The 25,852-nt window shown below is 43.5% G+C and overlaps 1 protein-coding gene across 2 annotated transcripts in view; it reads left to right on the forward strand.

Annotated features, from left to right (window-relative positions):
* Window positions 1-25,852, forward strand: part of Bili (FERM domain-containing protein 8 Bili) — a 119,775-nt gene that overhangs the window by 83,560 nt on the left and 10,363 nt on the right. For both annotated transcript variants that reach the window (XM_075699182.1, XM_075699183.1), the window contains exons 4-11: window positions 4,101-4,277; window positions 5,960-6,061; window positions 6,771-6,829; window positions 7,614-7,780; window positions 9,982-10,167; window positions 11,770-11,899; window positions 18,898-19,050; window positions 19,981-20,092. In XM_075699182.1, the coding sequence (XP_075555297.1) occupies window positions 4,101-4,277; window positions 5,960-6,061; window positions 6,771-6,829; window positions 7,614-7,780; window positions 9,982-10,167; window positions 11,770-11,899; window positions 18,898-19,050; window positions 19,981-20,092 (1,086 nt within the window). The remainder of the gene's footprint in view (window positions 1-4,100; window positions 4,278-5,959; window positions 6,062-6,770; window positions 6,830-7,613; window positions 7,781-9,981; window positions 10,168-11,769; window positions 11,900-18,897; window positions 19,051-19,980; window positions 20,093-25,852) is intronic.

Consider the following 25,852-nt stretch of genomic DNA (forward strand, 5'->3'; position numbering starts at 1 on the left):
AATGTTGCATTAACAAGGACAGCCGGTTTCAATGGATCTTCTCGGTAATCTGCTTACTCCTTTTCACTCCTAATTACATGAATAAGTGTCATTTCACCGTACATTTTCTTTAAAACATTCTTTGGATACAGTACGCTTGCCCGCTTCATCCATAATAAGCCAGAATCACATGTTGACTGCGGTGACAGCAAAGAAGATGTTCTCAGTTCTCAGTGAAAGCAGCAGATGTGCAATCTGTTACAACAAAGGTGAAAGTGCTCTGAATTTTGTCTCCCCTCTGAAGGCAGGCATTTCATTCTTGTAAGTAAGATGGCATCACCATTACTTTCACTGAGGAAATTGCTTTTTTATTTCGGCATTGTCGTTGGTGACGTGCGCCTCTGTTTTTGGTGCAACATTATGGCAGATGACTTCTCTTGCTTGCTTCCACATAATCGAACCTGGATGGTCGAGGCAAGTACTGCATCTAAACGTGGCATTAGTGCCAAATGACAAAAATGATGACTCTGGCTCGACATTTGATGTGAAATGAGTCGGCAGCTTAGCTGAAAGAGGCGTTTGTACAGGGCTCCCGAATACGTATAGTACACTCCACCTCGCCAGTTCCGTACAGTGCACTGAAAGGTATGGGTTACATCAGCCAATGAGAAAAAAGACCCTGGAGAAGGGCTACACCACTGTGCATCTCTGATTGTTCTCCACAGGATGTCAACTGAATGGAAGCATTGCGGAAGAGTTAGTTTAGTGCAGTGGCCGAGCACTTCTCTAGAAGACACAGCAAATCTTTTCTGATTGGCTGACTCATGCCCTTGCCTTCAGTGCACCACACGAAATTGGTGGGGTAGAATATAGATTCAGCATTCAGTGCATGTACCACACATACATGCATGTTGTTGTTATTGCATGTTTTAGTTAAGCTTGCTGTACTGATTTTCTTTTTAATAACTACTGATCTGTATGCGAACCATTTGTAGGTTGAAACTTCCTTGGTTATTGCTGGATATCAGTATTGGCTGTTTTGTAACAAACTTTTTTGCAGTCCACGCATTTTGTGTCTGCTTTTGGAACCTGTTTGCTGTATGTGTAATGTTGTTTAATGCACTTGTTTTTAACAAATCTGCACATTGTGTTCTGTTCATTGCAGGCACCATTTTACCTCTAATAATTTGTTGCTTCCTGCCGTGTCGTTACTGGCTGAAGGTGGAGATCTGTGATATTTCGAAAGAATTATGTGTTTTTTCTTAAATAGCCTTCCTCTTTATGACCAATGTGCTTGCTTTGCATGATGCATTGTTTTAGTGCACAGTTTTCTTTAACTCATCACTGTCAAGTTCATGAGTTATACCTGTACACAACCTTCGCTGTATGGCAATCCTCAAGTGAGGCCTTGCGCTTATGAAAGCATGTGTTTTCTTTTGTTTTTGTTTTTTTCCCTTGCATGATCCTGCATTACAGTTATATGCAGTGCATGGACCCCTGCACCTGTTGAGCTTTTGTTTTGCTTTGATTGGCAATAAAGCTGGTGCGATATGAAACTGTGTTGCTGGTTTCTTTTTACTCCCAGAGAAATAAGTCTGGCCGTTTAATTGGGAAGGTTTTGTGATGTGCATTTGCTGTGCAAATTTCAGTATAGTAGTCAGCTCCCTTGATTCCCCAGATAGATGGCATAATAAGCTGTTTAATATATGACTGTGGTCCAGTGTGACTTCCTTTCTGATTCAGACAGCAAGGGAAAGGGGCTACTCTTCACCCATACTAATTGGAAGCACTGGTACAATTTGCATCTTTCTGTCCCTTTTGGAGTGTTAATACACTTGGTGCAGAACCAAACTTGTTTGAAGTAGTTAGGTGTGAACGCTAGTACAGAACGTTTGCTTAGACAAAGCTGTCCCACATGCCGAAGCTAAGCAAATTCACTATTATCTAGGGAAACTGACAAAGTCTCTGGCTGTCGTTATACAACTTCCCATCATTAAATTAAGATTATCATCATTTATTCTCACTCTATTCAAGAACCCTGAGAGTCCACAACCACCATCTTTTGTGTAGGAGTGACATCTCTTTTTCATCGTTCATTGGAGCAGGCTGTAAACGAACACCTCGAACAACACAAGTTGCTTTGCACATGCAACCTGCTTCTTGCTGCATGATATTTTTTAGGGGGGTTACGACACCGAATCATCTGTAAACAGGTCACCAAATGTTGATATGTAGTGCGAGATATTGCCGACTTTGAGTAACTTAGACAAAGGTTTTATATCAGACACCAGGACAGTTAAGTATCATATGATCTTGCACCTCCCTTGATGTAAGTGCCTGCTGTCATTTCCCTTGTAGTTGTGAATGCCATTTGTGGCACCTTAGCCAAGAGACTTGCATTTATGATTATTTTCAATGCTACATCCTGCTTGATATTTCTGGTGATGTTCACCAGAACTTTTGTTTGTCAGACACCCATATTATAGATGTAGAAAAGCTTGAGCAACTTGATAATCAATTCTAAACCAGGATGTTACGTTTTTTGACATATGGAGTTGTCTTTGTCAAGGCAGAGTCGATTCCTTTTGTTGAAATCCTGACACCGAGCTTCTAGGACCCTCCTTCAGTTTCCATGCTGACTATTGAAAGACTCTAGCTGAAATGTTTTACCTCCCATTAGCCTTATCTCTTAGGTTGGTCATCATGAAAATTTTGTTATTCTAAGAGTGACATGGCTTTGTTTTATCAATAATTTGCATTGCTATGCTAACAGATGTAAAATGTACTTTCAAGTTTCTTAACAACTTTCAGAGGCACATTGTTGTCATAAACTTGAAGTGAGCCAAGATAGAATGCATGCGCTTGTGCTTGACATCCTGGGACTAGCCCAATTCTTTAGAAATGTGTGCTCAAATTGGGCAGTGATATGCATTGCTGTTCCAGCTAATGCTTTTGCAAACAGCATTTTTTCACAGCATATAAAAATGTTTTTTTTTATCTTGGAGCAATGTAATTCACCACTTGTTTTGGTTACTTATCTTTCACAGCTAGTGCTAGGCACAGGATTTGCAGCAAGTGGGAATGCTTATTATAAGGGTTGGCTTCAGTTTTGTGATTATGCTGCACTTTCTCTAGAGTTCAAATTCAGTACTGATTATTTCATAGACCCTTACAGATCCACAACAGTTGTTAAGAAGATATTTACTTAATTCTAAAGTGCAGTTTTTTCCAGAAAGTTTTGCTGAGAATAGCATGCACGTTAGATTTGAGTTCAGAACAAAAAAACTATAATAATGGTAAGCTGTTGTCATCAGCACTAAAAATTTCTTTAATCCAGTCCACTATCGCTGAAGCTGTAGAAGCTGTGGTAACTTTGTGTTCCATAAGTTCATTTGGCCATATAGTAAGTATATTCTAGACAGTGTAGCTCAGCTGCCATGGTTTACGAAATGTTTATAAAATGCGTTAGCTCAAACGCTGCAGGTGGCACTGAAGTTGAGATGCTTCAGACTGTTGATAGCGATAAGGAGTCCTCTGACAGTGACTTTGAGCAATGCTTGGTATACTTTAGCTCTGTGCAGTAAGTTTTCTTTTTCCAAACCAAAACAAAATATCATTACTGTCTCTTTTACTATGATATACTGACACAGGAAAAAAAAAATTCTCAAATTACGAAAGCCAGCGTGCTTGCTACAGTCGAGCACATAGCATTTTTGTTTTATGGCCATGAAAATCAGGTGCGTGTTAGAATAGAGTAATACGGCATGTGGCAAAAAAATAAGAAAGAAACTTTTTTTGGTCTCTGCTGCTCAGTGTTGAACAGGACAATTTATGGGCAACCAAACAGAATAAAATATGTCAACGGTGCAGAGTTAGAAACTGCAACTTTAAATAAGTTGTAAAGAGAGTCACAATGTCAGACACTGCACAAGTAAACAATGGTAACTTAGAGATTTCCTTGAAGCACACAGTATACAGCACTAAAAAAATGCATGGATGAAGGTAGAGAGTGTTTGTTAATATATTGCACATGTTGGTCCCCTCCATTCCTTGCTGCTTGCCCCTCGGCCTTTCTTCTTACCCTGCGACCTCTGAACCTCGACGCGGTGATGGCCTTCCAGAGCAAGAGATGTGCGTGTACCTCATGAACAAGGTGTGCCTCTGTGTCGAGGTCGGCAATGTCCAGTTGGCGACGGCCCATGAGATCATCGACATCATCGCGGAGGACGACACCGAGATCAACTTCCCCGCACAACTCAAGGATGTGTTTGCCCTGTGGATGACCTCTCCATTGCTTGGTGGGTACCACCACGAAGTGACCTCGTGAACACGTCTTGAGGTGCCTTGCCGTATAAGCCTATCTCAGCTCTGTTCCAAGCCATGCACTGTTCCTCAATGCTTCGGGAAGAAACACGCATAGATCCATTTTGCAAAATTAGTCTAATTTATGCTGTCTTTAGATGAAAACTGGAAGTTTAAACGTGCAGCAAGATAAACTTTTATTTTGCTTGAGGTGCCATGTGATGGTGTTCAGCAGCAGCACTTCGATGTACAGACGACCTGGAGTGCCAAAACACACCACAACATGTATATAGACATTGTCTACCGTCAACGAGTCATCCTGCTGGCCTTTTGCTTAATTTCCTGTTCACTTCTAAGCCTAGCTTCATCAGTCATGACTGTACAAACACGTTAAAAACTGAGAATGGTCTACGACAATCGGGCACCCTTGCTCGAAAAAAAAAAATATGATTTGCAGAGCTGCGTGTCCGTTGAAACTCCTGCTCTTTCCTGATAAAGTTTTGTTGTCCTCACATGTGCATGCATGTAGTATGCAGTCCTTTCAGATACCCTTCACTGATTCGTTGGGTGCCCCTTCTTTTGCTAAATCATTATGTAGATTTAAACGATAGGAGATGCCCTTGGAGCATCACTGGTGTAAACCCTGTGATTGGACTAAAGAAACACCCATTTGCATCTCTCGAATGACTGATTAAATTTGTGATATACCCATCACTAACTGCTTCTAGTTCAAATTGCCTGATGTTTCGCACCGAGTCGAAAGTAACAAGCTTTCTTTCTTCACAGAAATCTACAGGCAGCTCTTAGAACTTTTGAACATGTTCAAACCTATGAACTAACCAGGTGATCTTGTTTAGTTAAAAATTTGTGGTAGCAGACTGTACGGGAGATAATGTCCTCTGATTGATGTTTATGGCACGCTGTTTTTTAATCACTCTGCTTCTGCACATTAACTTCTGTGCGCTGCCTCCAAAAAATAGAAACGTGCTTGGTTGTGGCCTTAGTTTCACTCTAGCTACATTGAGGGAACAGAGAACACAATGTCCACAGTTATTACCAAACAAGTTGCAGTCCATTAAGATGAAGTGCTACTGTCAGTGGAAACATTTCCTTAAGTTGGGTTTTTTTGCTTTGTGAATATGTTCCTTTGTTTCAGCACTGCAGTGAATATTCTCCTGCCCCGTAACTGCCCACTTTTGTTGACATCGAGAATGAGCACTTTCTATGCAAATTTCTGTACAACTTCAAACGCTATTCTTGTTATCGAACAGCTCCGACTCCAATAGTATTTGGTCACGAGATCAATACCCTGCAAAGTATGAGCCTTTGAGCTGAGGCATATGACCCTCTGACTATTGAAAACTGCCTTTGCATAATGCAGGCAATAAACTAAATTTTGAGAATGTTGAGTGGCCTTATGGAAAGTGCAAACGGGAACATAGGCATAGGATGTAATGCACAAGTTGTGGTCTATCATGACTCTTCATCGGCACTTCCAGTTTTCTGCATTACTGTTCTCTGGGCATAGAAATGTGCGTTTGCGACGCATACTGAAAGCTATGGCATAAAATGGAAAATGGTATGGTATAAGTGGAAAATGTATAAGCATGGTTATGCAGTGAGAAGAGCGGTTGCTCTCTTGATAAGTTGTCTGTCCCGTTCTTTCACGCCCTTCCAGAGCTGCAGCTGAAGCCAGATCACAGACCGTACCTGATCCGGGAGCGGTGGTCAGAATACCTGAAAAAATACACCTTTGCCACAAAGCAACAGCTCGACTCTGGTAAGCCACACCAATTTCCCTTGTGGCCCCTCTCCTCATTCATCTGCAAACAGGTTAATCTTTCAAACCCTATCATTAAAACACTATCATTCAGACCCTGTCATTCAAACCTAAAGTGCCTGCACAGTGCACTCATATTTGGGCTGATGATGAGATGGTAAAAGTTCAGTATACCATAGGGGTCAGGATACAAAAAGGGCTGTGCTCCAAGATGTTGGTGTAAATAACCCATGTTTTCAATGTTAAGATGTTCATCATAGCCCATGTTATGGAAAGCCAGCCAGTTGTACATTTCAGCAGAAAGGATGCAGGCTGAAGCCTCAAAGAGAGAGAGATACTGATTTTAATGTGAAACTGGCAAATTTAGCCTAGCCAATGACCTGGCAGGCTTCTGTAAGTGTGAGGTGGGTTACATTAAAGTCGAACTTCATTCTAGCGAAGTCGTTCATCACATGAAAATACCCTTGTTATATCTGATGTATGTTGTAAGCATACATTTTACGTTTACTTATTTACATCTGATAATTTGCTATATCCATGTTTGTTATGTCGATGTTTGAGTGTAGTTTCAGTTAAGGTTAGTGTCAGTGGTCCCTGTGGAATTATAATTTGGTTGAAGAAACGTCTTCTCAATTGGCTTACTATATTTGCATGTCTCACTGTTTGTCAATACATAATAAATTTGACTTCTTTTTCTTTTTTCTTGCAGACGAACCAGTGCTGACGCTGCAGAGGAACGTCTTCCTTGAGAAATCCAAAGAGAAGGAGGTATGGTACCAGGAGTGGTGCATCCTATCTTGTGTCAAAAATAAAGACAGGATCCCTTTATGTAAACGCTATCATGGAGAAATGATAGCTGAGGGGTAAAGGCCTTATCGGAACAGTATTGGCCAGTCATTGACATTACTTCATTGACTGAAAGTAAGCAAGTCACATTGTTCAGAAGAAATCGTAAAAACTAGCATCAGTCTCAAGGTATCAGTCCTAGTGTGGAAGAAAGTGCATTGGTGTCCCACCTAACATTTTTTCATAAAGCCTCCTACGTGCCTTGTAGGACACACCGTGGGCAATTGTGTCACTTGTGAGAAAATTTTTTTTATTGTAATAGTATGGAATTTCAAAGATTTATCTGGAGTCAGATATGCAAAAGCTGGTACTAGTTTTAGTATTTCTTTTTAATGAACATGACTTTACCTCTGCCTGTCTTTAACTGTGTCTTTGCAATGTGTGCTCTTAACTAGCCAAATCTAAAAAGCTAATCGTGTCACCGTCGTCATTGTGTTATCATCAGCTCTCATCATGGCCCTTGTTGTCGTCATTATTGGATCACTTATCACCATTTTAAGTAGCAACTGTAACTTTCCTATCATAAGCGCTTTTCAAGCTTCCTTGGCATCTTTCTTGTCTTTTCTTCTTTGTAGTTAAATATTAAGCTACAGGATGGCAGTGTGGACATAGGGGGGCTTCTACATGTGTAGAAGATTGTACCTGTAGGCAGATATGGTACAGATAAGAGCTGCTGCTGCAGATGGCATTTTGTTGTTTTTTCCAGGTCACTGATCTCAAGCTGCTGAAAATGCTCTTTGCGGAAGCCAAGGGAAACGTCCTCGACGGGAGGTACCCCTGCGAGACTGAAGACTGCATGGTGCTAGGCGCTATCCAGGCCCGGCTCGAACTTGGCCCGTACGACCCACTCAAGCACACACCGGAGTTTTTCAGGCAAGGACACGGTTCTCTTTGCTGTTTTATCATCGTATTGTTTCACATGCAAGTCTTATGACTTAACAGTGTGCTGTGTATACATCATGACTTGTAACTCAAGCAGTGCTGGTTCCTACCAATCACTAGTTTCACAAGTCATGCACACTTTCCAAAGCAGGCAAGGACCTGGTTGATCTTGCTGTGTGGTCCTTGTATGACCTCAGACAGTCTAGTGACTTGCATTGGGCATCATCATGACTTGCAAGTCTTATCAATTTGAATGCCCACAATGATCACTCTTGCAAGTTATAAGACTTGCAAGCCATGCACTTTGTAACTTGCACTGCTGGCATACTAAGCTGGCCTGACCTTTTCGTTTATTTCATGGGTACATCAAAGTCTCAGATGCCATAAGTGGAGGGTGTTGTGCCGCAGAAGCCCAATTCGTATCTTCACAATTAATTCACCACATTGTTCATTGGCAGAAATGTACTGTAGCAGTGGCAAAGTGTTATGATAAATGCAACCAAGTCTAGAAATGTGGGAGAATAGGAAGCATAGCCTACTTTCGTTATTTCGACCCAGACGGGGCCGACAATGAGGCAGAAAAATGCCCAAACACACCACTTCTTGATTCATTTGACAGTATTTGCCCGAGTCCAACATGCCCCCTAATCAAATGCGCGGCCACTCTCATTGTCTAAAGTAAAAAAAAGTTTAAAAAGCTACATATAGATGACATTAAAGCTCCTAAACAAAGTAGAAATCTAACTCACACCCGATTAAAAAAAAAAACTGTGACTGATTTCCTACAATCAGCTTCGCCGCAATACAACTGCGTTATGCGGCAAAGCATACGAACGCCGCGAAGGCGCTTTTAGTTTAGTACTGAAACTATTGACAATGCGATACGGCACAAACTCCACATTAAAGATGCACGGACAAGCGCTGTCCATGTATCTTTCATGTGTACATGCCGTTTTGCACTGTCAGTAGTTTCAGTATGGAATAGCTACGCGCCCAATGTACCGTCCTTTTGGTTTTGTATCTGATTGCACCGCACAGGCAATTTATGGCACAGCTTCATTGGAAAACGACAGGTGCACATTAGAATCAGGTAAATACTGTAATCAAACATTGTGAGCTACGGTCATTGCTTGAAAATCATCCTAGGGAGGGCCTAAAATAGGCGCTTTCGACGGGAGATATGTGTTCAATGCATACATTGTTCTTCAAGCTCAACTGATACAGACACTGGCACCAAAGGGATCTTTATCGAGGTCACCATAGGATTCGGGTGCATGCGTGCGCACTGTCCAAGTTCGAATAATGCGGCACGCGCTAATTTTAGGATTCAAATAACGAACATTTGGGCCCATAAGAGTGCCTTTGGTTGGGATTGAATTAACCACAAAATTGAATTAATCAATGTCAAATTGACTGAAGTTTACTGTATTCACATGACGTCACATATGCCACATTATTGCCCTGTTCAGAGCTTCCCCTGTGTGGCTGGAGATACTAAGTGGGTTGAGCTAATGTACAGCTTCTCACCGTGCTGGCAGTACGACACCATGGCCGTCTCGATGATGTCAGGGCATAACCCCTACAGAGACTGTCATGATAAAGGCTAAATAACAGGCACAGTGAGGGACAAAGAAAGAAAGCGCAGGCTGATACTGGACTAAACACAAATATGAAGTACAAACAGGAATTTTCCTTGTCTTTTTCACTTCTCTTTCACTGTCTGCTTTCTTATGCACTGTGTAGTTTTCTCACAGTTACGTGCATGTAATTAATGCACTTGATTATAACGTTGACATCTGACACATTGTAAGAGCAAATGAGTGGCACCGTTGTGTGAAGTTGTTATGAGTACTGCATGGTGCAGTTAATCTGTGCGTACTTATCACCACCGCACAACTTGGACGGTAGCGGGATGATGGCTCCAAATGGATTTACAGCCAAACGATTGCTTCAAAAGTGATGGAGTTTTGCGATATTTGGGGAATTCCAGTACTTTAATGACTTTTGAGCATTATTGTTGGGCTGGCATAATTCATGCGCTTGCGTTACTATGCTCATGGTCATTACGATTAGTATTGTGTGCCATGTCTCTCTCTCTCTCACCATGCAATACCAAGCAGTGACCACGTACCATCACCTTAAAGTATGTCTACTTCTTCTTCTGTTAATAAAATTCTCTTCTCACCAAGTAGGTCTCGGATCCGAGACTTTCTCCCCGAGCATGCCTGCCGCTCGCACTGGTTCCTGCTCGGCCTGGGTGCCAAGAATGGCCCCGAGCGCCGTCTCTCCGAGCACTACAAGGCTATTGCGAGCAATGTCAAGGACAGCCGTCTGATGCGAAAGTACCTGGAATTCTGCTGGGCCTTCCCCTACTACGGGTAAGCAAGGAGACTCTGGAAGGCTTTTCCTGCATTTGATGTTAGGAAGTATACCACATCATGTCTGACAAGTTCTTAACTTGCCCAGAAGCATCACTAAAATGCGATCAAGCTTTTTATCTCTCTCTCTTTTTTTTTATGCATAAAGGTAACTTTATGTTCGCAGCCTTCCAAATGTATAGAAAATATTCTGAAGCTCATGGTGTAACTTGTGTATGTACGCACATTAACTACCAGCATAACTGGCCTGGTAGAATTTTCATTGCAATCAGCTAAAATAGCTCGGTTCAGGCTAATTGTTTGTACATATTGCTTATCATGCAGTGCTGAGCAGCAAGAAGGATCTGTTCTTGACACAAAACATGATAAAAGCCTTCCAAATGACTCGAGGTCAATGACAGCATTGATGCCGAGTACGAAGTCATGGGTTTGATGCTCAATCGCGGTGACCTTATTTTGATGGGAGCGGAATGCAAAAACGCTTGTGTACTTAGATTCAGGGGCACGTTAAAGAACCCTGGGTGTTCAGCATTAATTCGGAGTTCCCCACTTTGGTGTGCCTTGTAATCAGATCATGGTTTTGGCACATAATTCATCACAATTTGAATGGGAGCGCTAAATGAATTCGTCTTCGCACTGCGTGTTTGTTGCTTTTTTTGTGTTGTTTTTATTCCTTCCTCATGTCGTGTATACTAATACAATGGCATATGCGCATGTATGTAATATACCTTGCGATGAAGCAAAAGGAACTGTTGCTAGTGGCTCTTTATTTTTATTTTTTTTACTTCTACCTTGTTTTAGTAGCATGTTTGTCAGTATGCATTTATGTAGCCTTAGCATTTGTTCACTTGTGGTTGGTTTCATTAATCCTGTTCATTCTTGCTGTAACACTAGGGCCTTAACCAAAAGCAAGGTAACTGTGATAAAAACTATGGATTCAAAGGTAACTTGAGCCAGACTGTGTCCTAATCCTAAAATATTTAACGTGCTAAGTGACCCAGATTTTTGTTTACCACGTTGCTTCCTAGGAAATTTCTAGTGCAAGATTTATGTTACGGGACTTACAATAAGTGATGAAACAAAAGGCGATAGACATATCATCGAAAAACAGAAGGACAATAGTTTTTTTACACTAAACCAAATGTAAGTGGATGATGTTCCAGTTTGAGGTCAAGAGCGTGAAATGGGGTTGGGCTGGCCACATGCTGAATAGGACAGATTATCAGTGGTCTGTTTTATAGCAACAGCAGATATTTTGGAAAGGTAAAGGCAACCAAGGATGGCCAATATTTATTTACCATTAATTGAAGAACTTAGAAAGTTTGTAGGTGTAGAACACCTACAAACTGGTTGATGCTAGACACGAGTATGGTATATTTGGAAATTTCTGGAGGAGGCCTTTGCACTGCTGGGGACTTAATTAGGAGTATAATGACTGTGCTGATTATTTCTGTAGTTTGCATAGGAGTCCCACTGCATATTTTATCAGCATTATGTGGATGTTTGTCAAGGCATTCTCCCATTGTTGAGTGAACTGGGTTAGTGATTTTCTGAGGCAACAGTGGTTACGTATAGCTTGCTTTTCTTTGTTCTTATTTGCAGGAGTGCCTTCTTCAGTGGTCAGGTGGAGAGGCCCGTGACCGGTATAGCGGCCCTGATGAACCACTATGACCTTCCCGTCCTTGTGGCCATCAACCGTGACGGTGTTCACGTCATGGACCCAAGTCAACCAGTAAGGCAACCCATGAAAACCCAACACCCTTGTTATTTATCTGTTTATGTCCAGTACAGCTAAACCTCATAACAAACTCGCATCTGACACGTTCATACGTTTTAAAAATATGTGAAGAAATATGTACTAACCAGGAAAACGTATGATCCGAAGCAACTAAAACAATTTGACAGGCTCAACTGTAGTTGACGTCTACGTAATGCGAAGTGTGGCCCGAATTGTTGCGGCACGATACACTGATGTGCATGAACTGTAGGGGCTCCGGCGGCCCAAGAGGTGTTTTGTTGTATTCCTGTTGTGTAGTGTACTGGGATGGGGACGGGAAACCAAAATGAAATCGAACTGCTGGGCAATGCTGGATGCCGCTGGAGTGAAACATGATGCTCACAATGTGCTGCCTGCAGCAGGGAACAGCAGCGTCTTAGTGTTACCGCCTGCCAAAGCAGCGCGTTTCCAATGGCACTATAGTGTAAAACAGGTGAAGATGCTTATAGCAATATGGTTGGCAGCGTGTGCTCTGTACGCGGTATGTGCTGACCCGGGAGGAGATTTGCTGGTATTGGAATAAGAAACTGACAGGGTGTCTACCAACCGGTAAAGCCGGGAATTCGCAGGGATTTTGAATAGTCTGGAAATACTCAGGGAAAACTCAGGGAATTTGTGCTTCTATCAGGGCAAGTTCGCTGTAATTTTATTGAATGTCAACGAAAGTCGCGGCAATGCTGGCTCGAGTAACAGAGAAGGATCGCAACTAATCGTTTTTGACGGCGTTTCGTCGGCTAGAGGAGTTGACAGTGTACAGTCAACGACCGACTTTTGAGACGCCTGATAATGCGGACAGCTTCACGACACCATTACGTACCCCATACAGTCTATGTATAAGAACGTCAGAAATTTCGAACTCGGGAACCCTTCGCCGCCCGATTTTTCGGACTTTAAAGTCGTTTCAGACCTACGGTCACGGCAAAGCCAAAGCCACCACCACTGCCGTTTTGATTACCTCGGCGCCTCAAACCGGCGTTTTGCACGCAGATCCACTGGCAGTCGTAGCCACCACCGCTGCAAACGCTAGGCCGAGCTGCTTCGATGTTCGCTGTTAAGCTTCTTGCCGTTCGGCACCACGTTTTTCAATGAAAGAATTCGCGGCTGTCAGCAATGGCACCGACTCCGACTTTGTGGGTTTCGCGATTGACACGTTGCATAATGCTGGTTCCCGAAAGTCGGCGTCGCCTCAACGCACCAATGTTATGCGGTGAAGCATATGCAAAGTTATTTTGGTGAAACTTAAGCGTGCGAAGGGGCAATTATCACGGGATACAGTATGTATTTATTAATTATACACGCGTACCTCGCCATCTCCTGTCACAGCAAGAGCATCGATATGCCTCATAAGTGTACCGGCAGGCCTTTTCGGATGTGCCTGTGGTGATTTAAGCCTAATGGCAGTAAAAGACATGCACTCATTTTTTTCAAACTGCCCAATTTATCAGATGTTTTTGTGGCCCTTAGGGACTCCGAAAAATTGGACGCTAACTGTACAGCTGACCAAGAGGATGCTCTAAACAGTCCATGAGGTAAACATGCGGTCGAAGGAGTACAAGAACAGCAAGGGCCTATGCATTGAGGAATGAATGGGAAAGGAAACATGCCGCCACTTCTTTCAAGGAGCTTGAGCTCAAACGCAAAGTGTTAGCTGATAGCGAGATGCAGGTGTCCCTCATCCAAACCAAGATAAACTCTCTAAAGCAGTGAAACGCAACACTGAGGCATTGTGCGCGGGCTTAGAGTATGTCAGGACAGCAGAGGTTGACACACCAGCTGTTGAGAGAGAATCTCACTTGTGTCAAAGTTCGGGTCTCATACCAATGAGCTTGCTATCAGTTGAAATAGCTCATATCCCCTTCAGTCATGGCGTCCACATTTGTGGACGCGACCTATTTTTGCCATTTCTGTACAGTGGTAGCAAGGAACAGAGTACAAACATTAAGCTTAAGGTAAATTGAACATTCTGATAACCTAAATTACTTCCATTTTACTTCTGAGTGATATGTATCGTTACAGAGTATCGCCTTGGTGAAGGCACTACCGTATTTTATGTGACGTTAGACTTGAGGCATCTCGGTAGCAACCTTGGAATATTTTTTTTTCTTTCTTGAAATGCTTGAGGCCAATGAATAATTTGTGCATGTAAGTCGAGTGAGGGACTTAGTCCTTTTTATGAAGAAACGTAGCATGACTGACTTTACGGTATTCAAATATATAGTTACTTTATAATTATGATGCCTCATCATAAAATGCTCAGAGAGCCATTCTACCACCCTGATTTGCTTTGAGTGAAGTCTCAAGCACCATCTATGTTTCACTCATGTATCTACAGTCGACCATAGTTTGTGACTGAAGAGGATATCAGAAAATATTTGTTTCTGTATGCATCTCATTTTTATTCCTATTTGAGAATGTTCTACTTGTTTTCCAATGAGTTTTTGTAGAATAAAAAGAAGACTATGTCATGACATCAGGGGATACAAATAGAAAGATACTGTTAGCATTCTTGAAAGAAGTTTTTTAAGCATTGCACAAAGTTTTGGCTGGTCTTTACACTGAGTGGGAGTGAATTCTATATTAGAGCACCGTTGAACTCTACGAGCCTTTGTCCATATAAATTGTGATGGTGGTAAGTTAATGCAGTTGTTACTAGCTGCCCTTGTGCTTCGCGCCTGGAAATTAAATATTGTGGTAGGCAGCACATTTTTATAACGTATTATTGCATTAACTACCATAGCAACTTTTACCTTATATGCCTCACTGAACGGCAGAACACGAAACAATTGAAACGTAGGTTTACTTGGATGAGTATCTTTAAAAAAGGTAACTATTCGTAGCGCCTTTTTTTGTAGACCGACCACAGGTTCTACATAGGTTCTGCATGTACTGCTTCAAGACTCTAAACAATAATAAAGGTGACTCTGTATAAAAGCAAAGTAAAGTATCCTTAAAATTTGAGGGTCAAAACATTGACAGGCTTTTAACAATAGTATTTTATAGCATCTGACTATCCTCAGAAGATGCCGAAAAGGGGGAACTGCAAAATGTGTTACGAGGACCGCAAAGTTGAACAAAAACCAGAGTTCTGTGGGAAAAGCGTGGAGTGCACCTATGCTTCACAAAATTCAGGAACTGCTTCACCGCATAGCTTGAGCGATGAACTGGTCTTAGTTTCATTTTGTACCTGAAGAATGGCACTGTACTGACCATCTATTTTTTCAGACACTATTCCTGGGTTATTTATCTTTGAAATGTATATTCTGAATTTCCTTTGGCGTTAATGGTTTTGTAGATATCACATTTTTTATTGTTTTTATCATCTAGCAGCAAAAATAGCGCTTTCCATAATTTTTATGTTTTATCTGATAATTTTTTTGGGGTAACTTTTGTTATTGGAAAAAGCATTTCATTATGCACAATATGCTATGCTGCAATGTGTGCTGGAACTTTATTTGTAGTGATAAATAATTTTTCCCCGAGACCTACAAAAAACTGCCATTTTCTTGTGGTAATGAAAGAGTTAAACCTCCGTGTGAGAGCTGTGCATGCGCCGTTGATATTGGGCCAGTGTGACGCCTGGAATGCTGCTCGAGCATCCGTATAATTGTTACGGAACTGAAGCGGTGTCTACCAACCAGGAAAAACCGGGAATTCTCAGCGAATTTGAATAGTCTAGAAATACTAAGGGAAAACTCAGGGAACTTGTGTTTCTATCAGGGAAAATTAGCTGTAATTTTGTTGAAAGTGCACGAAAGTTGCGCTAATGCTGTCTCCAGTAACAGAGGAATCTCAACAAATCGTATTTCATGCCATGTCATTGGCTCGAGGAGTTTCCAGAGTACAGTCAACAACCGATTTTCCAGATGCCCAATTTTTCTGACATGCCCGATAATTCGCACGGCTTCGCGGCACCACCACGTACCCCACAGAGTCAATGTGTAAGAACGTCTGAAATTCGGGATGCAAGAACACTTCGCCAACCGATATTTTGGACTTTTTGCCGTGACTGCACGTCGGAAACGGAATTAATCAAAGCCTCCACTGCCACCATTTTGATTATCTCGCCGCCTCGAACTGGCGCTGTAGCACGCAGATGCGCTAGCAGCTGTAGTCACCACCGTGGCAACGCTAAGCCGAGCTGCTTTGACGTTCGCTGTTAAGCTTCTTGCCATGAAGTGCCATCTTTTTCATTGAAAGAATTCACCGCTGTGAGCAGTGAGCTATGAGACTCCACCTTCGTAATCCTCCAGATTGGCTTCGAAGCTCAGAAAACACAACGCGTTGCATAATGCCGGTTCTCGAAAGTCAGCTTCGCCTCAGTACAGTAATGTTAGGCAGTAAAGCATACGCAGGCGTGCAGTGAAGCTTAACAAGCGTGGGAAGGGGCAGTTGTCACAGGACACGGTATGTATTCCTTAAATATACATGCGTGCATCCCCTTCTCCTGTCGCACTGTGAGCACCGATATGCCCAATAAGTTTACTGGCAGGCCTCCAGAGCTTCTTCGGACGTGCCTGCCGCGATTTAAACCCTTGAGTTAGTTAGACATGCATTCATTTTTTCGGACTGGCCGATTTATTGGACGTTTTCGCGGCCCTTAGAGAGCCCGAAAAATCTGATGTTGACTGTACAACTGACTAAGAAGATGCTTCAAATGGTCCGTGGGGCGAATGCATGGTGGAAGGAGGACAAGAGCAGAAAGTTTCCATGCTTTGAGGAATGAACAGGAGAGGAAGCATGCTACTGCCTCTTTGAAGAAGCTTGAACTCAAAAAACAAAGTGTTGACTGATTCCGAGGTGTAGGTGTCCCTCATCCTAACCAAAATAAACTCTTTAAAGCAGTGAAACGCAACACTGAGGTCTTGTGTACTGGCTGAGAGTATGTCAGGACAGTTCAGGCTGACTTTCCAGCTGCTGAGAGAGAATCTTAGTTGTGACAAAGTTAAAGGGCCCCTGAAACAGTTCAGACAAATTTTGTAGACTCGTATGGTACAGCTTAAGTAGAACATTCGCACCACAATTTAAGTGAAGCGTTACGTATTAATGGAGCTACAAGCGATCAGAAGTTACCCTCCTCCCTTGCCATGTTTTTCCTCCTCAACTCGTTCGCCGAGCGATTGCGGCTAATCTCCGTCTTCACTGGTTCTGCGTCACGATGCGACGTCACATCGTCCACTTCCGGTTGTTTTGGAGCCCGCCTCCGCCCGCACGAATCCTCTCTGCTAGCCGCTTGGCCGTCGACCCCAAGCGAGAGCTATCGAAGCAACGTGCGTTGCAAGCATTCTGTTGTAGCGCCAAACGTGTCTGGTATTCCGGTAACCGAAGGCAAGCCGGTCATTTCGGCAAATGACTGGAGGCATAAACTCAAGCTGATGAAGGAACTTTAGCGTAGACGTACGTGAGCGGCCTGATTGGTCTGCACTTTCCAGCCACTTGTTGGCACAGCGCTTAACCAGCCAAACAAAGCATTAATATTGCTCTAACCAAGCGTAAAACATTTTAAACATTCATAAAAACAATGTGTTGATGATTACACTCCTGCGAAAAATACACACCAGCAGCAAAGGAGAATACACTTAGTTACTGCTAATGTGTATGGTTTAGCTCTGCGCCACCAGGTGGCTGTACCGTGCAGACCATTCAAATTTGCGCTTCTGCTCATCCCATGGCTCATCCCGTTACGGCACAGTCAAGCGGCCAGACCCTGTCCCCTTGCGCTTGCGTTTGCCCTAATACCGGAATCGCGAAATGCTATTGTGTTAGTAATCTTCCGGTGTAAAGTGACGGCCACAAACGTGCAAATCCTGGCGCCGATCAGATAGTGGCAGTCTGATGCGCAGCAGCCAGTTCGCTCGTATACTGCCTTGCAGAGGGACACGATGTCGCAGCTTGACATATTGCCAGTCGCTACATTTACAGTCCACAAGGCAACAAAGTCCGATCATAGTGCTTACGAAAAGACAGACCGACTCTGACCGCGGAGCTCTCGTCAAAATGAAGTACGTTGTAACACAAGCAGACACTTGCTGTGTGCCGGAAGTGCTTAAGTGTACTGAAAAATTGTACTTGTGCATTCTCTTTATGTTACTTTCTTTTTATAAAAACAAATAAACTAACATTCCAGCTATTACAAAGATCATTTGTTTACCATAAAGTTGGAAAAATTATAGATCACGCGCCCTGGTCAGCCAATCGGATAGCTCGCCCCACTGACGTCATATGGGTGATTACCGTCATATGGGTAGGGGCGGCTTAAAATTTCGCAGAGCAGTGTGCTGCGAGCGGCAGCGATGTGCATATTTAAAACCTTATAATAAATTACACGCTTTACGTGGAGCACTTGGATGTGTCAATTAATGATCAGAAGGACCTACTCTAACGACTCAGTGCGTTTGTAGAAAATCGTCAGAATCGTTTCAGGGTCCCTTTAAGGCCTCATACCAATGAGCTTGCTACCAACTGATAGAAATGGTTCATATTCGAAAATATTTGCTTCTGTATGCATCTCCTTTTCATTGGTATTTGAAGACGTTCGACTCGATTTGGAATGGGCTTTGCCATCTTTTTTTTTTCCAAATATATTTGACTTGTTGCATTTGACTAACACCTTGCTTCTGCTTTCTTTTTGAATAAGCATTACACCGTACTATTCAAACTGGATTAAGTCGTTTTTTTTAACATGCTTATTAAAGAATGACAGCATCGGTTAACATGGTGTCAGCCCGTCTTGGCATATAACAAAGTTCTGCCTCATTCAGAAAATTTTGTAAAGGCACTCAGGGGAAACCTGGAAAACTCAGGGAATTTGGAAATGTCGACTTGGTAGGCATCCTGATTAATCCTCTGCCACAGTGAATGTGTTAAAAGTGCTTCTGGGTTACTGCAACAAAGCAGGTTCTTGCTGTGCCCGCTACCACAGTGCTGTCTGTCATTGGCTGTCATTGTGCCAACAGGTGGTTCTGCTCAGCCTGCCGTACAAGCAGCTGTCGTGGGACTATGCCTGCCCAACGCAGCCCGACAACCCCGACTGCCTGCCTTGCCTGTTCCTGCAGTTCCAACTGCCGGGGCAGAACGAGACGTCTGTGCTTCAGATCTTCTCGCGACAGGTAGGTGCAGTGGAACGCGAGGAAGACAGCTACTAAACAATTATTTTTACTGGTCTCATTGTAATAATGAACTTATTGCATGTACAGATCATCATCACCTTCGTTGTATTCAGAGTGCGTTTCCAAATAGGCATGTTGGGAAGTGCAGTATCAGGCGGGTAAAAGACTTTTTCGTAATTTTTCAGGTGCACTTCCTGGCATGACACATTCCGCCAACTAGTGCCTGCGCCGGCGATGGTTCATATGATGACAAACTGCTAACTGTACATGCTGGGGCTTGTATCTTATGCGCGGCTTCATCACGAAAGCCACATCTACATTTTCTATATCATAAGGCAAGCAAACCGTGCTTGCAAACGCTAGTGGTAAAAGTGACTGCTCCGCATTAGCTTGGCAAATTGCCTTGCGGGAAAGTTAGCCTTACAATAATAAAAATTCCCAATTCTGGGAAAGAACAAAGAAGAAAAATATGCATTATGTTGCTCTCAATAGAGAAGAGCTACTGCACATATAGCTGTGCAAATAATTGAATACAACAGTTTGCATGCCTTTGTGTAGACAACTGCACATGATTATTAGCGCAAGACAAACTTATGAAAACAATTTTATTTCGTATGTCTCTCACTGCATTGTTTTCAATGGGAACACAAATGTGACTTTGTGCCAAGGCACTGTCCGTTGTGGTGAAACCGCATGACACATTGATCAGCTTGATAAGAAGCTTCACGGCAGCATGCTGCACCGCGGGGTAAAATTCACACTTTACGCACACATTCACTTTTTACCTAAACTTCCTGAATTTCTGGCAGAGGTAGTGTGTACAAAAATTCAGTGTATACGTCTGTGTCCCCCCCCCAACCACCAAAAAAGAAAGAAAGATTTGTGTTTCAGAGTGCACCTCATCGTCTTAAACAACCTTGTGTGCTGCAGGCTATACTCATGGATGCCCTAATTTCCACGATTGTCGATGAGCTGAAGAAGCGAGCTTCTTGGATTGAAGCTAATGTCGAGACCACTGCAGTTAGTTCCAGAGCAGACGATGGTGAGTTGTTGCTTTCCACTACCTGAGTTTGCGACAAGCCACAGCCTACCCACCGTGGTTGCTCAGTGGCTATAGTGTTAGGCTGCTGAGCACAAGGTCGCGGGATCGAATCCCGGCCACGGCGGCCGCATTTCGATGGGGGCGAAATGCGCAAACACCCGTGTACTTAGATTTTGGTGCACGTTAAAAAACCCCAGGTGGTCGAAATTTCTGGAGTCCTCCACTACGGCGTGCCTCATAATCAGAAAGTAATTTTGGCATGTAAAACCCCATAATTTCAATTTCAGTTCCCATGCCGCTTGGCAACATTGAAAAGTCTGTATATCTTTAGGAAAGAACTGATGTAGGGTTAAACCTTAATATAACGAAGTCAGTCAGATGGTCAATTTGCTTCGTTATATTGGAATATCGTTACACAGTCGACTTCCGTTAATCCAACCCTGACGGGACTGATGAAATTGATCAAATTGTCTGGCAAGTTAAATTAAACAAGCTGAAAAAGAAATGCTAAACATGCCGCTGTGTTATTTGACAATATTTGGCCAAGCCTAACACACCCCCGAACCAAACATCCCCCCACTTTCTGTGTGTCCAAAGTAGAAAACTAACGTAGAAATTACAAAGCTCTTAAGGGAGGCACGGGGCAAATGATTGCGATTTTCGGACCAAAAAACATGTTTCCAGATTATAGCAGTTTCAGGTTCCTTTACTACCTGAGAATAGGCCAAGAAAATTTTGTCCTCATCAGCTCAGTTGAACTGCTTAAAATAACATGCTTTCACAAGTTGGTGACTCGTGACTCTGCACAAATGAGAATATCCAGATTTCCTGCAGCTTTCCGGCGCTCGCTGATTCACCGTGGTTTAGCATAATGCTTTGTCGGGCTGGTTGATGCGAATTCATAATTACTTTGTTTAGCGCAAGTGTCCGTTGTTTTGCGCTAAACAAAGTAATTATGGGTTCACCGTGGTTTACTCGTATGCAGCTGTAGGGGGCGAAGAGGAATACTGCATGCTGACTGGTGCTGACTGATGCTTGCTGTGACAAGCATGACTCAATTTTTTCATAGCTACCACAACTTTTTTGCAGGACTTTGCCCAGGGCCCCTTTCACGCCATTTTTCTTAGCGTTCATTTCACTCACCTTTGGAGACGTTGTTTGGATTGCCTATGTACTGGTTATGTTATCGCTCCACAATGTTTTCCGTGAGCGATGTTTTCTCTCTTTTTTTAATGCTCTTGAAGTACCGGACACAGCACCGGTTTGGGAATCGGGGACGCTTCACAAAATCTAGACATTAGAAGCTGCCAAAGGCCTGACTGTTATAGAGTTCGGCACTGTCCCCAAAGAAATTCAGAGTGTGCTGGAAAAGCTTGGCATGGTTTGTGTAACGCACACAACAAGCCATCTAGATGCAAGCGCCAGGCACTGCTTGTCATCGGCAAAATCCGGGGCACTTGACAGCTCAAAGGTGGTTCAGAAAAAAAGAAAGTTTGCAGCCATTACAACAGAACAAAGCCGAATTGAAGAAGAAGGCCCAACGTATGCTGCAGGGGAATTTTAGTTACGATAAATTAAATTTGAATGAAATTACAGACTTCAGAACGTTTGGAACCGTTTCTCTCAGTTTGTGTCCGTTTCTCACAAAAGTTCGTGATTGCAGAAATTATCGTTCTTGTGAGAAAAGGATGACTTATCGGTTGGGTGCTTACTGGGGTAGAATTTTATGCAGAATGCAACTGTGGACTCAGATTTTCAGATTCCACAATCTTCTAATATGAAAATTGAAATTTTCGGCCGCAAGGTGGAAGTTCAATTCCTGGTGAAGTCAATTATCAATTTTCTTTTTTCAATAAGAACTGCAGAAATTGAACAACATAAGTTGCACAGTGACATAGTTTGGTCCCTTCTAATAATATATTATGCACAAGAATTAATTCTTTTTAATTTTAGAACAATAGCTTTTGTGGCTAACTATGGTCACTTCAACACTTGAGAATAAGCAACTCTTTCCAAAATTTTTCTGAATAAATATTTGGGACCTGGCCTTGTATTATCGACCTGAACACATCCTACATTTCTTTTAATATCAGCTTGCTTTGCCGCAATGCATTCGTGTTATGCGGTAAAGCGTACGAACACTGCAAAGGCTGTTTTGGTTTCGTATCCGATTGCATAAAACTTGCAGCAGATAAACCAAGATGTACCAACTCACCCAAATAAATTTGTTGCTAATCCGACTGCACCACGCTGGATATTTACTACAAATTTCGTCGGAAAACAAAACGCAAGAATTAGAATCGGTAAATACCATAATCGGACATTGCGAATACTTTTATTGCTTGGAAATCTTCCTAGAGTGGGGCCAAAAATAGGCGTTTTCGACGGGTGATGATGTGTTCAACGCATTCACTGTTCCCTAAGCTCTGCCAAGACACGCGTTGCCACTAAAGGTGTCGCTATAGGGATCTGGTGCATGCATGCTGGCTGGTCAAATTCGAATTATCCAACAAGTGCTAATTTTAGGATCGAAGTAACGAATGCTTGGGCCTATGAAATGCATGGGTGCTCGCTGGGATCATCAGTCAGGAGCGAATTAATTGAAATATTTAATTAATCAGAGTCAAATTAACAGAAGTTTACTGTATTGGAATTCCATCTTTTATGAAAATAAGTTCAGTCACCGGTGTATTTTCTTTTTCTTTTTTGGCATGGAAGAAGCTGCATCTTTTCCGAATTATCGGACGATCGTAAAAAGCGAATTTGAATGAGAAAAAAAATAAATTTGTTGAATTTAAGAGTTGGTGACACAAGATACAATTTCATTCCGTGCCGACAATATCTTCACATTGGCTGTACGAAGCAAAGCCAACCATGCTTTCGCGTTCACTCTGCCCCACGGCTAATAGTGTTGCACATACCCCCTCCCCACCCTCTTGATCGTCTTACCGCGAGCTCGCCCCCCCCTGTCCCCTTGCTCATTTGGGAAGACGATGCTCATCACGCCAGTATACTTTTTGGCTCACCCTCGCATGCAGGCTTTCATCTGCACTGAAGAATACGGCACATGGGCCGCTACAGGATCTTATCGCACTTGGACTTCATATGCAACATGACGCTGCTCTGTGTGAAACACTGCTACGTGGAGCATGACACCACTTGTCGCTGCTAGCTTAAGTTGTAAAACCACTTTGTAAAGGCATTTGTTAGTCACTGGCGTTTTGGGACCGACCGTTAGAGCAGGGCACGGACTCCCAGCACGAGCAGCGTTTCCCAAGCAAGAGCACTGAAGAGAACGACCCACTAGAAAGTGCTGTAGAGGATAACCCACTATGGGGGGCCATTCCAATCCTCCTCTACAGTTACCCCCGGGAATGAAAAGGGAGCCATCTGGCAACCTAACAGCTTGTCAATATGAGTAGGTCTTGAGGCGGTCGATGTTGACAGTGTCTCATCCACGAAGGTACATGTCGGAAGACGGTTCAACGGGCTCGATCGTGTAGTTGACGGGGGATGTGTGTTCGACGATACAGTAGGGCCTTTCATACTTGGGTAGTAGTGTTGAAGGGAGACCAGGTGCAGCGGAAGGAACCGAGAGCCACACAAGCGCTCCAGGAAGGAAGGTGGGTGCAGAAGTGGTGTCACTGCGAGTGCTGTTCTGGTGCTCTTGGTCATTGCAGGCAAAGGCCCAAGCGAGATCGCGGCACTCTTCAGCATGTTTTGCTGTGGCAGAGATGGGAACACGTTCAGATGTGTCCGGCCAGTATAGTAGAATTGTGTCGATGGTGTGCAACGGATGCTGAGCGTACAGTAAGAAAAAGGGTGAAAAGGCGGTGGTGCTCTGAGTAGCGGTGTTGTTCGCTTACGTCATGAAGGGCAGAATGGCATCCCAATTTGTGCAGTCGGAAGCGACGTGCATGGCAACCATGTTGCTGAGCGTATGGTTGGAGCGTTTCGTAAGGCCATTGGTTTGAGGATGATATGCTGTAGTTGTAAGATGAACAATGTGGCACTCTTTAAGAATGGCTTCAACTACTTCAAGCAGGAAAATGCATCCACGATCACTGAGCAGTTCCTGAAGTGGCCCATGACGCAGGATGAATCGACGAAGCAGGAAGGAGGCAACATCGTGCGGCTGCCGGGAGGGTGGCAGTTTTAGCGTCTCACATGAGGTAGTCAACTGTCACAATGGCCCAGCGGTTTCCAGATAATGTCAGGGGAATGTTTCCAACTGATGTCAGCTGATGTCAGCGTACAAAAATGATGCTGACGCGCCCAAACAGCCGGGTAGGGCAAGGTAAAGGTTGCAAAATGGCTGACGAGAGGCGGGATGAAGATTTGCACTGCTGACAATCAGGGCAAGCGGCAACGAACTTGTGAGCGTAGCTGTACACCTCGCGCCGGTAGTACTACTGTCGAATGTGTTGGTATGTTTTGAAAACTCAAGAGTGTGCACACTATGGATTGGCGTGGAACGCAGACTCCGAATGCAGACTGCGAAGTACTACTAAGAAACACTGGTGCCCATTGGGGTTATAATTGCGTCAATCAACCAGGTTGGCGCGAATGGCGAAATGGTGAGCTTGACGACACAACGTGTGAGTGGTTGGTTGTGCTGTTGAACACGAAAGCAAGTCTATGAGGGAGGCAATCCAATGGTCCTTGCGCTGCTCAGAAGCGATGGGGGTAAGGTTGAGCGAAGAAACAGTAAACTGGGATAGTGAGCAGTAGGCATTGTCGTCAGGTAAGGAAGAGCGCGAGAGGGCGTCGGCGTCTGAATGCTGGCGTCCGCTGTGGTACAGCACGCGGATATCGTAGTCCTGCAGGCGAAGTGCCCATAGGGCAAGATGGCCTGACGGATCTTTGAAAGACGACAGCCAACATAGTGCATGGTGTTCCGTGACTACATCAACTGGACGGCCATACAAATAAGGTTGGAATGTAGTAAGAGCCGAAGTGATGGCCAGGCATTCTTTTTTCATCACAGTGTAATTGGTCTCAGCTTTCGTAAGTGTATGACTTGCATAAGCCACGGCATACTTGTGCTTGCCCTTGCTTGCGCTGGGCAAGCACAGCGCTGAGGCCAATACAACTGGCATCTGTATGCACCTTCATAAGGGCTTTGGGTTGTAATGGTGCAAAATTAGTGGTGACGTTAGCTAATGACGGAGCTTTGTTAAGGCCTCATCGCACTCGGACGACCACGAAGTGAGGGGTCTATTGCTTCTAAGTAGCTTCATGCGGGGCGATATGATGGTGGGGAAATTACGAATGAAGCATCTGAAGTAAGAACAGAGACCTACAAAACTGCGCAAATCTTTGACGGATGTTGGCTTATGGAATTTGGCGATGGCCTGAAGTTTGACTGGATTGGAGAGTATGCCATCCTTGGATACAACGTACCCGAGAATTGTCAGCTGCCGAGCTGCGAATCGGCACTTCTTTAGGTTTAGCTGTAGGCCAGCATTTGTTAAACACATCAAAACACATTGGAGCCATTGAAGGTGTGTGGTGAAGTCTGGAGCAAAAACAACGCCATCAAGATGGCACAAGCACGTGTGCCATTTCAAGCCGCGTAGAACTGTGTCCATTATGCGCTGAAAAGTTGCCGGTGCATTACAAAGTCCAAAGGCATTACGTCAAATTCGTATAAGCCATCGGAAATGACAAAAGCCGTCTTCGGCCAATTGGCGTCTGCCATGGGTACTTGCCAATACCTTGAGTGCAAATTTAGAGATGAAATCTAGCCCAGAAAGGGGC

This window comes from Dermacentor variabilis, chromosome 7, assembly GCF_050947875.1.
Source record: "Dermacentor variabilis isolate Ectoservices chromosome 7, ASM5094787v1, whole genome shotgun sequence".
NCBI classification, from domain to species: domain Eukaryota; kingdom Metazoa; phylum Arthropoda; class Arachnida; order Ixodida; family Ixodidae; genus Dermacentor; species Dermacentor variabilis.